Consider the following 12,911-nt stretch of genomic DNA (forward strand, 5'->3'; position numbering starts at 1 on the left):
TAAATTTAACTCTTTCTCGTTTCCGGACATGTGTATGCTCACCATTCAGTTGACATTATTATGTTAAGGTTGACATTCGTTCGATTCGGTTAGGTCGCAATTGAGCGAGTCGTAGCGTCGGTAAATAAGAAATTATATCGAGTGTGGGATTTCATGGGGGTTTGTTTGTAAGCAAATCATATAAAGTAAGTAAGTAGTAAAAGTTGGGCTTGTTATTTGTGGTTGGTGTGTAAGTAAAAAAAGGGTGAGGATTGAAATCTGGATACGCATGCAAGCCGTGATATATTTATGCACGTATCCACTCCGTTGTTGAATGACGACTGGATTAAAAGGTTAAAAATAAAGTATCAACACGACGACACGACACGAATATCGTGTGAGGAAGAATATGAATGAAAATGTGTATGCGCACATGTATTTATAAATATTTTGCCTAATTGCTCAACCAAGCTGTTAATTGTTTAGGTCAGAAAATGGAAGAATTTATGGTCATGTACATACATTTTTACCAAGTGGATTTTGTGGCTGACTGTGAGAAATAAATTCCTCCTGCAGAGTTGAGTTTTTTTTGGATAGATTTCGAAAAAAGATTTTAAAAGGGATGCTGAGATATTTATTATTCTTTTTCATCCCCGAGATCTTTAATTCTAAAGTTGTACCCTGAAAAGTACATACGTAGCTAAATACATACTTGGGAAGGAATTCATTCAACAAGTAACCTTGATCAAGGCTCCAGCCATACATAATGGAGATTGATTCTCACACATTTTTAAGACAAGCATCATCTCAAGAAGGCTATTAAAGGGTGAGGTGGACCCCTTTTATTGGAATGCCTTGTCCGTCTGTATCTATGATAACTTTTGAATTTCGACATGCGGTCGGTCGTCACCCAATTTTCGGAGATGAGTTAAGTTTGAATATGGTCGCTGGCAGGCACACCCCTCGTCGTTACGGAGGGTGTGGTCATGAAATTTAAATACTAATTTTGACGCTAGTTTTTAGTTTTTTTACCATCTATTTTTAAATAGCTGAAAAACTGAAAAAATAAATTTTTTACAGGTGTATGTTGGATCTTTTTAAATAGGATATATGCATTTAATATGAATGCATTTTTATCTTGACGTACAACTCGTGCTCTAAATAAAACATTATTGTCATAACTTCGAGTTTAATGCTCTCGTATCATGAGTTAAGTAAATTGTACAAGTTGTACGTCAACATTAAAATGAATTTGTATTTAATATTCATTTATTCGAATGCTAGGTTATCTACTTCCTCACTTGTTGTCATTGTACATTCACTGACTGACTGCTATGTATCTGCATACTTTCTCACTTCTTGTGCATGTGCAGTGACTGAGTTCCTCCATCTACTTCTTCACTTATTTGATTGATTGTTTTGTTAAATAAAACACCTTTCAGGCAGATATGTTCATAGAGTTACAAAGTAATTAATTCAAAAAACGGTTGTACCTTTCCCATAATACCTACAGACTTCATTCTGGCACCATTCGATGCGTAATTAGTTGCTAGAGGTGTGCTACGTCTGCAATATGGGTTTCGATGAGAAATATGACTTAATTAGCAGGGAATCGAATATTCCTTTAAAGTCGAGTTGCATAAGCGCTGCAATTTTTCTTATCGTAATTTTAAAAAAAAACTTGATTAAATTTGCTCTAACACAATTTTTACCTTGGTGGATGCGTTCACGACCCCCACACAAAATGGAAATGTAAAATTTTATGAAAATTTAAGACAACGGTTGAAATGAATAGATAAAATGATTGGGACAAGTTTTGAGGGGTTGGACCGCACCCCCTCTTGGGGGAAAAGAGAGATTTTGTACAAAATAGTCGGCAACGACGGATAGGTTTCACCCTTTCGTTACATCGGTTTATGTAATTATTTGTTTAATGAAGGAAGCCGAGGCACTTGCATTCCTTTTTCCGAAATGCTATGCCCAGGATGAAGCTTTGGTTAGGATGCAGTAGCTCGACACACATTGAATGAAATAATGCTCCAAATAAAAACATTACATAAGAGAAAAGAAGAAGTTGCTCTGTCTGTCTCACTCTGGTTTAAAATCTATTAAAGAAATGAACTGCATTGTCTTTATCTCTGACAAGATGACGAGGACGAAAGGACCGGCTTGTTGTTTTATGGGCTGCTTGCTGCTGCTGCTGCATCTTGACCATTTAATGTCCAACCGTCATTCTCTTACATCCAGTCCAGTCCAGTCCAGTAGTTCCTTCACGGTAAATATATATCCCGAGCTGATCCTGAGCAAGATGAATGTGTGCATCTCTGGAAGTAAAACCTGGCTGTATAGATAGATATGTATTTATGTATGGCCAGGGACAGGCCAGGGACAAGGTATTTTTTTCTGAAAATCATGGCAAGCACGTTGCAGCTATGCAGGCAGGCAGGTGTTTTTTTTTATAAATCTATCAACGAGGAATCTCATCCGAATGATCGACACGACGATAATAATGTCATCTCGAAGCTGTATCTGTTCTAAATTCTGCCACAATTTTTGATTGCTTGTTCCTCCAGCAAAAATCCGAGTGACTTGATTTCGTATGTATTTTTATTGGAAAATGTCAGAGAGAAAGGTGAGACGACGAAGGTATAAAACCCATTGCGAGAAATTTATCGAGACAAGGAGAAGACATGTCTCGCATCACATTTCTTCAAGATTCGAATCGTGTCGAACGGAAGCAAAGAACGAAACGTCTGCAGGCTGGCCGAGGGTTGTTTGCCCGTAGCCAAAGAAGAAAATTTAATGTTGCTTCTGGAGATTCGATGTTTGAATTTTGAAATACGAAGTGTCTGCTTACTCACGATCTACTCAAGGACTGAGACCATGTCATGTACATACATATGCACAAGAAGAATCTACATTTCTTCTTGGAGATTTTAAGGCCTCGTAATTTTTTATCCTCGTCCTCCTCCTCCTGCTAACAAGGCAGGCACCGTGTTTCTTATTCTTTCTTGTATCCAAATTCATTACGGAAGGAGTGAGTGAGACGGGGTTTTAAACCCTTTCATCAGTTACACCTCTAGGAACAAACGGCTGGATGGAGCCAATAATAATAGGTAGGTTGCGAGTTAGCGGGAGTTCACGTAAACGCTAACGTAAACGTAAAATTTGGCGTTAACGTTTACGTTTACGGGGTGCACGAATTTTGCGTGTGCGAATTAACGTGAACGTAAACTTGTGCGCTGAATTTGAACTTCATTTCAATGGTTTGTTTACATTCTTCGTGCAATATTTTGCTTATTGTAATTATTTAATTTATCTTATTATAAACTAGCTTGAAATGCCAGTGTTTTCAAAACAAATAGTAAATTTACTCTCTGAATTGACCGACTTCGAAATAGAGGACATTCTTCCTTCAAATAATTAAAATTAATCAATTAAAAGAATTAAAATTTTTTAATTAAACTCAATGATGAACGAGTTCTTTTTCCTTAACTTTCGCTTTTGCAAAATAAGTTTGAAACCTAAATGCGCCCTTAAACTTCGGGGCGCGATTGCTTGTCGGCGGAGACCCTTTGTGCATTACTCTAAGGATTGCATATCCCAACAGGTAAGGGGATCATATTTTATCAATCTAGAGCAAGTCAATTCACTAAATCAGTTAATTATTTCATTCACAGATACGTCGACTTGATGTAACTTTTTCCTCCTACTCATTGCAGTCACGGATTTTTCATCACGGCAGCCAAACTTCGGATAACTTTTGTGAAGCAATGCCAGATCTTGAGCATTATTTATATTTTCCATGAAATTGTGTATATAAGAAAATCTAGATGCCATGTACTAAGGCTTTATTTCTGTATTGTATAAACAATAAATTTACTTGTTTCTAATTAATTCAAATAATGCTTTTGTTATTTCAGCTCTTCATTTTGTGTAATATCATTCACTTTCCATACTTCCTATCCTCCATCGAAGCTTGACGTTGTTTTAATAAATAATACTATAATAAATTACATAATTACTAATTAATTTCTTAATTTGCAAACTGCTACAAAAGCAACAGAAGATTTATTTAGTTAGTTTAACTTAAAGCCTCGTCATTTTTTAATCCTTTCGTGAGAAATTATCAGTTTACTTTTTGTTTTAATGCTTCACAATTAGTTATATATCACTTCAATTAATTATAAGCATATATTTAATGCATTTATCAATAATTAACGCAAAAAATACATGCCTGTTGTTCATTTTTCTTAAATTTGCATGGTGAAAAAACTTTACGTAAATCGTGGGTGGTTACGTTAAACGAACGCTAAATGGGCTGATTTAACGTCCAAAATAACGTGAACGTAAAGAAAATTCACGTAAACCTTAAATGGGCGCCGCCGAACAGTGGCGGGAAGCAAAATTTTACGTTTACGTTAGCGTTTACGTGAACTTCCGCTAACTCGCAACCTACCTAATAATATGAGAAACCGACCAAACTCATCGGTCGGATTGACCAGGGCAGGACTACAATATGGTCATGTATGTAAGTATAATTCAGCCTTGAAATGCTCGTATATCACTTCCAACGTTTTTTTCAAACTCTCATCTCGTACTTTCATGTATGTGAGAGAAGAATGTCTTTGTTTAAGTCTTCTCTGCTCGAATAAAACACGTTGGATTATAAATAATCGCCAACATCCTGACTGACCAGACCACTACTTCCTCTCTACAGCAGATTGATGATCAAACAGAGATCATCTATTTAGAATCAATTTGCGCCTCTCTCCTGTCGACCAAAAGTGTGTGGATTGGATGGAATGGCAGCTCATCAAAATAAACCAGGTCTCTCTGCAGCATGACGATGATGATAATAATACAACGCTGCTGCTGCTGCCCACACGAGTCCGGGAGCCAGTGGGTCACCAATTCCCTGGCGAGTGTAAAATTGGAGAGATTCGAATTTGTCAAGTAGAAACAAAGGTTTGAGTTATGATGGGCATCTCGATGATCCTTTTTCAGACGATGGATTGGATCTGCTCAAATGGCATTACATTACGTACGTTACGTGCTCCTATCATTGTTCAATTACACGCCTCAAGCTGCACAATGAAGCGAGAAGTGACTGCCTGACTACGTAGGTACGTATTGTACTCTCTGGAAGGCTTCAAAGCTGCCTCGAGGGCTGAAGGAGGAAGCCTAAAGCAAACATGCTGCATTTCGACTGCCTGGGCACTTGAGTGACTTGGTCGTTTCTTCAAAGTAGTGAATAAATGGTGCTAACACAAAGGTAAAGAAAAAGAGGAAGAGTCTTCATGAGCTTGTACATATCGTGTATGTAGAGAAGCGTCGTCCTCATCATCGCCCCGGTAACAATGGGCATTGCTTTGCTGGCTGGCTATATATAAAACATTACCATCATCCCTTTCCTAAGGACTCCTTTTGAATCAGTAGTATATGAACCAACTGCTCCGGAACAAACAATGCCATGCCGTGTATGTACATGTATCTGGGGCTGGTTGGTGGAAGTCGTAGTGAGACTTGAAATATTTCTCTCACTTTCTATGAAAGGTTTCTTTATTTAAAAGAAGAAGAAGCAGCAGCAGCTCATTCCTTAAACATCAAAAAGTCCACTTTTCTCAGTTACAATTTAGCCTTCTGCCATTCCAGACGGACTGCATCTGGAATTCGAATTCTTATATTCGGCTCTTTTTTGTAAAACTTACGCATTCTACGCACACCAACCAGTCCTCCTCCTTCTTCGGCTCAAGATCAAGCACGTTATTCAATTCATCTCACTTCTTCTTTCACACACAAAGGAGGAAGGAAGGAAAGGTGTGCTTGAGTTGAGATGTGATTAGAAATGTTGTAGCGGACGTTATTATTTAAGCATTTGCACGTTAAGTTAATAGGTATTTGTGGGTGAAAAGTAAAGGAATTAGAATATAGACCAAGAAAACAATTATCATCGCCACAAAAAGAGGAGCTCAAAGAGAGGTTGGTAAAGCTGCTTCTGGTTTGTGCAAAGTGGTTACGTTAATACGAAGCAGGATATTTTATTAGCTTCTTGAGAACCAGAACTTTTTTCTAACGAGACAAACTCTATACAAATTCCGACCCAGCCATCTCTCTCGTCGGCTTTGATGATACATATTTCGTCGTCGTGGACGTCGTCGTTTCCTTCCTCTCCACTTTTCATTCACTCACATTGCTGCCTTCCTACGACACAATTATCGCTAATATTTTTGCAATATATAAATGTTGTGGCATTCCTTTAAAGGGGATTAATTTCCCTGTATGCTTATTAGTCCTGGTTGTGTGGGAAGAAGGCCAAATAAACTAAACTGGGTGCCTGTTTATTAGTGAATGTGTGCAATACGGAAAATAAATAGGTGTGGTGATACAGTAATTTGAATATATTTGCTCAATTGGTTGGTGTGAAGCTCAAATAATATCATCATCACCACTTGTTGAAATAATCTGCCTGCCTTAATAAATAAACAAACTGTACTCTGCACAATCGATAAAGACTTCAACAGAGGAGTAGTGGAGGTTATACTTATTAGAGTTGCATGACGGACGATGATTGCGAATTGGTTGGCAGTAATATTACATTAATTCAGTGAACGACGAACGAAAGGCAGCAAGAAAATCAATACTTTTGTTGTGCGAATCGATATTATTATTGTTGCTGAAAGTTGCTTGCCTTCTTCTTCTTCACATAACATAACATAACATAATCGGCGATTGGATTGGCAAAAGTTGGTAGTTGGCAAAAGTAGTGAAAAAACAAGAAGTGAATGAAACGAAACGGTCGTCGTTTATGTTGCTGAGGAATTTGCGGTTGGTTTTTATTAGAGTTTAGTATCTTCATCTTGTGTGAAAGTGCTTCTTGCCTGGCTGGCTGATCAACTGCTAAATTATTTACGAAAGAAGAGAAGATTCCTCCGGTCGTGGAGGAGAAGGGTATTAATTCTGAAATAATAATGTGATGGTGTTGGGAAAGATGGAAAAAAGTTCAAAAAGAGGACCCTTCTTCCTCCCAGTTGGTCTTGAGGAATAGTTGGAACATTTCAGGGTGAGTGTAATGAACGATACGTTTTGGAATTGTAAAAGTAAAAAATATCAGTAGAAGAGTAGAAGTTCTGATTTAGATGGCGAGAAGATAGGATAATTAGAGTGACATTTTACTGTTCAGATTGTTAATTGTTGGGAAACAATAGAGAGTGAGAGGATGAAGGTGAAGGTTGTTTCGTGATGCGTTTGATTTTTATAGACTGATTTGTACGGTACGCTTATTATAAAATCAGCCAAGGGTGACAAGCCCGTGGCGGAACTAAGTATCCATTTATTAGGTGACAATTAGATAGTGCGAGTAGTGTAATGGGAATACATGTGTGTAAATAAGTGGTAAATATAATCGGGCTCGAGGTGGGTATAATCGTTAGTTAGTTAGTGCAGGCACGTCAAGAATAACAATTTCTGTTGTGGACGCGTGTTGATTATCGATTATTCTTCTTCCACGACCAAATGTCAATTATCGAGTTGCATTCTAATTCCGATCTGTCAAAAGAAAGCTAGAGAGAGAGAATTAATAATTAGGAGGGATCGATTTATCCTGAAAAATACGGGTGTCATTTACATAATTAATGTCGCAGTGTCACATGGCGTGGCGTTTTATTGATGATGACATTGGAACCAATACTTTCGTTAATAAAAAGTTACGTTAACATTTGCAGAGATAGTCTTGGATTGGAGGACGATAAAAAATGACCTCCTCTGGATTTAAAGAAATGGCGAATCGTGGCCGGAAAAGTAATATTACACAATTCACAAAGGACATTCATCTAAGCTGTATGCCAGCTCGGGATAAGAAGTTGTCAGCTTCGGTGGACTCATTGGATACACATGACAGGTAAGTATGCACATTAACAGAAGAATACATTTCCTGCCCACCGCACAAACAATTTAAACTTTTGTCTTCATTTCCCAAACTAATTTTATGGTCGATTAATTTTTAGCAGTCGCAGACGAGATGGAGGAGGGTCACAAGATTCTGACTTTGAGTGGAGATCAACACCGGATGTTATGAGCTTTAAGCAAAGCATAAATTTCGAGTGTAGCAACGCCATCCCGATTAATTTTTCAGAGGCGTGGTCATACTTTCAAACTTGTGACCTTTCAACGTACAGGGTTAGTGGGCATTTTAGATGCATGTTAAACTATTTATTACTTAAATTAGCCACTGTACATGGTTGAATTTAATAAGTATAATAATATGTAATTCCTATTGTGTTCAACAGCAACAAAGAATAGAGGACAGAAGACCTTCGAATGGGAAATTGAGGTGTAAATTGCAAAATCTTGTGGTTGGAGCGATACCTCTCGTCTCTGCCCTGATACCGGAGAGAGATCTAATTTTCTCTATAACATCATGTAAGCATTTCATAGATTTACAAATTTAGATTTAAATTATTGAATGGATAACATCATTTATTTTAAAATACAATTTATTTTGTGCAGGTCCTATGATCAATGAGAGTAAGTTACGCCCATCGGAAAATATACTTACATATTTAAATTTATTTATACATACTCCACATCACATTCAGGTCTACATACATTCATTCTCTTTTGAACAGGCAGTGTCCATCGCAGAGTCCTTCAAAGTATCTATGTCTTTATGACCAAGAAACCTGCTTGTCCACGGTATGGAAATCATTGGGAGGAGATTGGATTTCAGGTTTGTAAAACTATTTGGCAACCATGTTTCATACGTAATTTGCTTATTTAAAAACATGATCGTTTCGATTTCCTCAGGGTCAAGATCCAGCAAGCGATTTGAGAGGGGTCGGAATGTTCGGAGCTTTACAAATGTTGTACCTTAGTTCATCTCAAGAGACGAAGGAGACCCTTGCCCCAGAAATATTTGAGCTTTCTCGACACCCAATCCACCAATTCCCTCTGGCCGTGCTGAGTCTGAACGTGACCAAGATGACGTTGGACGCCTTCCGGGATGGTCTGCTCAACAGGTTCTGTCACAAGGAGGGGAGTGCAATTTTCGTCGTGAACCAATTCTATTTGGCAATTATGTATCGAATTTATCGGAAATGGAAGGACAAGAGGATGACGATCCACGACTCTTGTTACTTACTGAAAGGTAAATAACTACTTACGGAAGAAAAGACAACATTTTTACATGTACTCACAACTTATTTTTGTGTGTGTTTAGCTGTTGAAAAGTGGTGCAGAACTCACCCAAAGAAAACATTTGAGCGACTTTACGAGTACATAAGTCAATTTGGAATAGTCGTTTCTCAGCATCAACGAAGAAAAGGGAAAAAGAAGAAAATTCAAGAGTCTCACGATGAGACCAACTTATCATGGCTCGACCTTACCAAACCATCGTTAGAAGTATTCATATGAAAATTATTGTACTCATAACCTAACAACCAGTACACAAGAACCTACCGAAGTCTAGCACGTCATCATCAAAATTTCTCGGTTTATTTATTTATATAGTGAGATGAAATATTTTAAATTAGATTTAAGCCAAGAATTTTCTCAATCCCGAGTGTTACATCATATATACAACCCAGATCTCAGTAATTTTGCTCACAATAATTAAACACGATCTAAATATCATGTAGTAAGCAGTAGTAACAAAGTTAAAAAAACACTTCACACGCCTCATCTTTTTTTTTCTTTTCGATATTTTGGATGAAATGTCCCCATATTTTTATTCAACTTGAAAAGGTATATTTAAGAATAATCATAATTTGCTCTTTAAAAAAGCAACATCATAATTAAATCCATGCTAGAGGAAAGTCGGAAAGTAGTAATTATTACAACCATTTTTAAATACATGAACGACACCAATCGAATGTCTGAAGTGTCAACCTTGTGATCAATTTGTGATAGAAAAATATTAGTGACTTTTGTCCACAATTATTTTATTGGCATATTTTGACTACTTAATATAATAATTGCACATGCTACCTGCGTTATGCAATCATATTTATAGGAATGGGTAACATAATTAGATCCCAGAGGCTTTTTTTAAAAAATGAAAATTATCCAATGTTCAAAACTATGTATAATCACATACAAAAACTTCTTGTTATATTTTTAGAGTTTACATGTTTAATTCAATTTATAATGGAATGGATGTACTTTCAAATTGGATTTCTCTTAATTTTATTGCCTTTCTTAAATTTTAATTTGTACCATTGTTCTTAGCTACTATTCAATTATTACATAATACACATTGATACATGAATGATTACGCTTATTCCCCTAATTGTTCCTAGACATTTAATAATGGTTATAAATTTATGTGAAAAACAAATAAACTTTTACGTTGCGAATTGAAAAAGAATTATGGTACAAACTTATTTTTTTGCAATTTTATTTCGTTTCATAAATATTTTGACCTGTAGTCCGGGTCGAATAATAATTGCTGGATGCTGAACTATGCATATTACAAATGAACTCCGAAATGACCTTTTTCGTGGCCATTTCTCGTGTCCCCGTCTAAAAATTCACCAAATATGCATGTTTCTGTATCAAATTCTTCACCCGAACCTTCAACCTTGCTTCTTCCATTGTGTTATTATGTGCGATATGATGTGCGATTGAATTCCGGACCTGAAAATCGAGAATCAATGCAATGCAGCCGAGAACGAATATGTCAGCCACGTTTCACTCAACTGGAACATTTCAATCTATGAGAATCTTCCTCCTGTTTTTTTTGGCATGCTTTCCTTCCTCCTTTCTTGTCCCGAGAACAAGATCCCGGCTCTCCATTGTGTCCTCTGCTCGCTTTCTCTCCAATTTTACATCGGCCAAGAGCTTTTTTCTGCTTGAAATTCTGTAAAGCAAAGATCATGGTAATGCAATATCCTTGAAATTACGGTATCATCCTCCTTCTGTTATCTCTCTTCCATGTTTTCATCATGACATAAAAAAATGTCATATATCATCTCTCTTCTTCAGTGGATAAAATTTTTAAGAAATGCAAGATCAAATCAATTTCCTGCCACGTATTTATAAAACAGAAGCATTTATTGCTTTTGGAGCCTTTTGGAGCCATAATTTATAAACATTTTCGTTTATACCATTGTTTTTAACCGTTGTTTGTTCACTCATTACATGAATGATATTGATTACATATGTAAGCTTCGTTTTCCTTATTGTTCTTAGACAATAGGCATTAAAGTAAATTTTTATAAACTTCACGTATGTGAAGAAGAAGTAAAAATAGAAATATGCAAACTTACACTCCCCTAACGAAACCCCAGCAATAGCATTGTTGCATTTCTATTGGTTAATTGTGACTAACTAAGCGTCACCCAGAAAGTTAAGTTAAACAACGAAGGTTAAGAAAGGACAAGCTTCGGGCTTCCACGGCTCATTCTGTTTCGGATATTTGCAGAAGAAAGGCAATCGCTCCCGATTATTTATTGAACACTCTCCAGAAGGTTCTTTGTTCGCAAAGCTATTTGGATAACATGGTAAAATCGCTTAGCAACATTATCACTTAGCCATTACATGTACTCTACTCTACTCATATTTCAATGATAACTGTTTAGTTTTCTATTTGTGACCTCAAATTGTTGGACATTATTTCTAAAAAATTCTATAACAGAGAACTAATTCTTGGTAATTAATTAATTAATAGGCCGAAGACAGCTCTAACGAAATGATTCTGGCGACAACGGAAAACATCACGAACCTCAAGGTAACTCGTGGAACCATACACTTCGTGACCAAAGTGGTGAAACCATGTCGTCGAATTTCAAACCGGCCGTTTCGGAATATTGGGGTTGTCGACCTACCGGAACATTCAAGGAGCCAGAGTGCTCGGGTAAATTGCTAATTATATCATAAATTTAAAGCATGAATTCATTTTAATTTGATTCCAGTTTCCCGACGATTCTGACAGCATGTTGTCGTCAGCCTCGTTCTCATTTGATGAACCGATTGAGGAGGAGGAGGAGGACGACGACGACGACGACGAGGAGGACGCGGAGATGAATGTCGTCATGAATGATGATGAAAGTACGGAAGTCATAGTGGTAAGTCCGTGCTAAAGACGAGCTAACTGAGTTGTTAAATCTGTCCGATTTACTGATCTTATTTTAACCAGATGTCAGAGGAAGAGGAAGGGGAAGGGGAGGAGGAGGGGCAAGAGGTGCAGCAACAGCAGAAAGAAGAATCAGTCGACGACGATGATGTCCCAGGACAGAGTAAGTACTTCATTTATTACCAGTGCCCCGCGGAAGTGTGGGGACAGAGGGACAATGTCCCCACCTCTCTTCTATCCTACAATATTAGTGTCCCCAGATGTCCCCACGGCCACTTTTTACTACCACCGCAACATTTACCCCCACTAAACTTTGGTAATGACCCAGTCTTTTATTTAATTCCAGCTCGTCAAAAGATGTCTCTCGTCTTCCGACTAGAAACCACTATCTCCACTCAGCAGGTCATGATCGCATTACCATTTTGTTCCTACCTTCTGAAAAGCTCCTCGTTTTAAAAAATTTTCACCCTCTTTTCTTACAGGGAAACGAGATAAGGGACACCTTACAAGGACTGAACACGGCTGCCGAACGACGCCAAGTCGATTGTCCTGCATCTCGAGTGCTCAATGAGGAGGTGTTAAGTATCTTTTACAATATGCTGACCGAATATTTGCCAACGGGGTATAACGCCTTGTATCTGCGTTGCTGCAATGCTGTTGAAGAAAATGATGCCGAGTCAGACGGCAATGATTCTGATAATGCTACTGATTCTGAAAATTCAAATGCTTGATTTTTCTTATTCTGACATTATGCATAACTCGGGGGAAGATTTATTTTGTTGTGAGTTGTGTCAAAATCAAATGGCTTATAAATATATCCAAAATTGTATCTAAAAATTGATCCAGGTTCTCACTTTATTCC

At 37.4% G+C, this 12,911-nt stretch overlaps 2 protein-coding genes across 3 annotated transcripts; both read left to right on the plus strand.

Moving 5' to 3' along the window:
- Window positions 1-5,569: 5,569 nt before the first annotated feature.
- Window positions 5,570-10,342, plus strand: LOC110856762 (ELMO domain-containing protein 3). Of its 2 annotated transcripts, none has more exons than XM_022105306.2 (8): window positions 5,570-7,042; window positions 7,704-7,879; window positions 7,989-8,157; window positions 8,268-8,400; window positions 8,488-8,505; window positions 8,607-8,707; window positions 8,785-9,124; window positions 9,197-10,342. In XM_022105306.2, the coding sequence occupies exons 2-8, from the start codon at window positions 7,734-7,736 to the stop codon at window positions 9,388-9,390; spliced, it is 1,101 nt and encodes a 366-aa protein (XP_021960998.1). In that variant the 5' UTR covers window positions 5,570-7,042; window positions 7,704-7,733; the 3' UTR covers window positions 9,391-10,342. The 2 variants fall into 2 exon arrangements, with proteins under 2 accessions (XP_021960998.1, XP_021960996.1); XM_022105304.2 differs by having other exon boundaries at window positions 5,573-7,042; window positions 7,986-8,157.
- Window positions 10,343-11,322: 980 nt separating this feature from the next.
- On the plus strand, window positions 11,323-12,880 carry LOC110856981 (acidic leucine-rich nuclear phosphoprotein 32 family member B). Its single transcript, XM_022105571.2, has 6 exons — window positions 11,323-11,477; window positions 11,645-11,830; window positions 11,889-12,041; window positions 12,113-12,212; window positions 12,396-12,451; window positions 12,532-12,880. The coding sequence occupies exons 1-6, from the start codon at window positions 11,475-11,477 to the stop codon at window positions 12,778-12,780; spliced, it is 747 nt and encodes a 248-aa protein (XP_021961263.1). The 5' UTR covers window positions 11,323-11,474; the 3' UTR covers window positions 12,781-12,880.
- Window positions 12,881-12,911: the final 31 nt, after the last annotated feature.

The sequence above is a fragment of the Folsomia candida genome, unplaced genomic scaffold, assembly GCF_002217175.1.
Source record: "Folsomia candida strain VU population unplaced genomic scaffold, ASM221717v1 Fcan01_Sc017, whole genome shotgun sequence".
Lineage (NCBI taxonomy): Eukaryota > Metazoa > Arthropoda > Collembola > Entomobryomorpha > Isotomidae > Folsomia > Folsomia candida.

What these genes read in the sequence shown, in the direction of transcription:
- LOC110856762 (XM_022105304.2), top strand. Translation starts at nt 7,734, where the DNA reads ATGACCTCCTCTGGATTTAAAGAAATGGCGAATCGTGGCCGGAAAAGT. An exon ending in TCATTGGATACACATGACAG is followed by an intron (nt 7,880 to 7,985) that starts GTAAGTATGCAC and finishes ATTAATTTTTAG; the next exon opens with CAGTCGCAGACGAGATGGAG. An exon ending in GTGACCTTTCAACGTACAGG is followed by an intron (nt 8,158 to 8,267) that starts GTTAGTGGGCAT and finishes TGTGTTCAACAG; the next exon opens with CAACAAAGAATAGAGGACAG.
- LOC110856981 (XM_022105571.2), top strand. An exon ending in AAAGTACGGAAGTCATAGTG is followed by an intron (nt 12,042 to 12,112) that starts GTAAGTCCGTGC and finishes TATTTTAACCAG; the next exon opens with ATGTCAGAGGAAGAGGAAGG. An exon ending in CCACTATCTCCACTCAGCAG is followed by an intron (nt 12,452 to 12,531) that starts GTCATGATCGCA and finishes CTTTTCTTACAG; the next exon opens with GGAAACGAGATAAGGGACAC.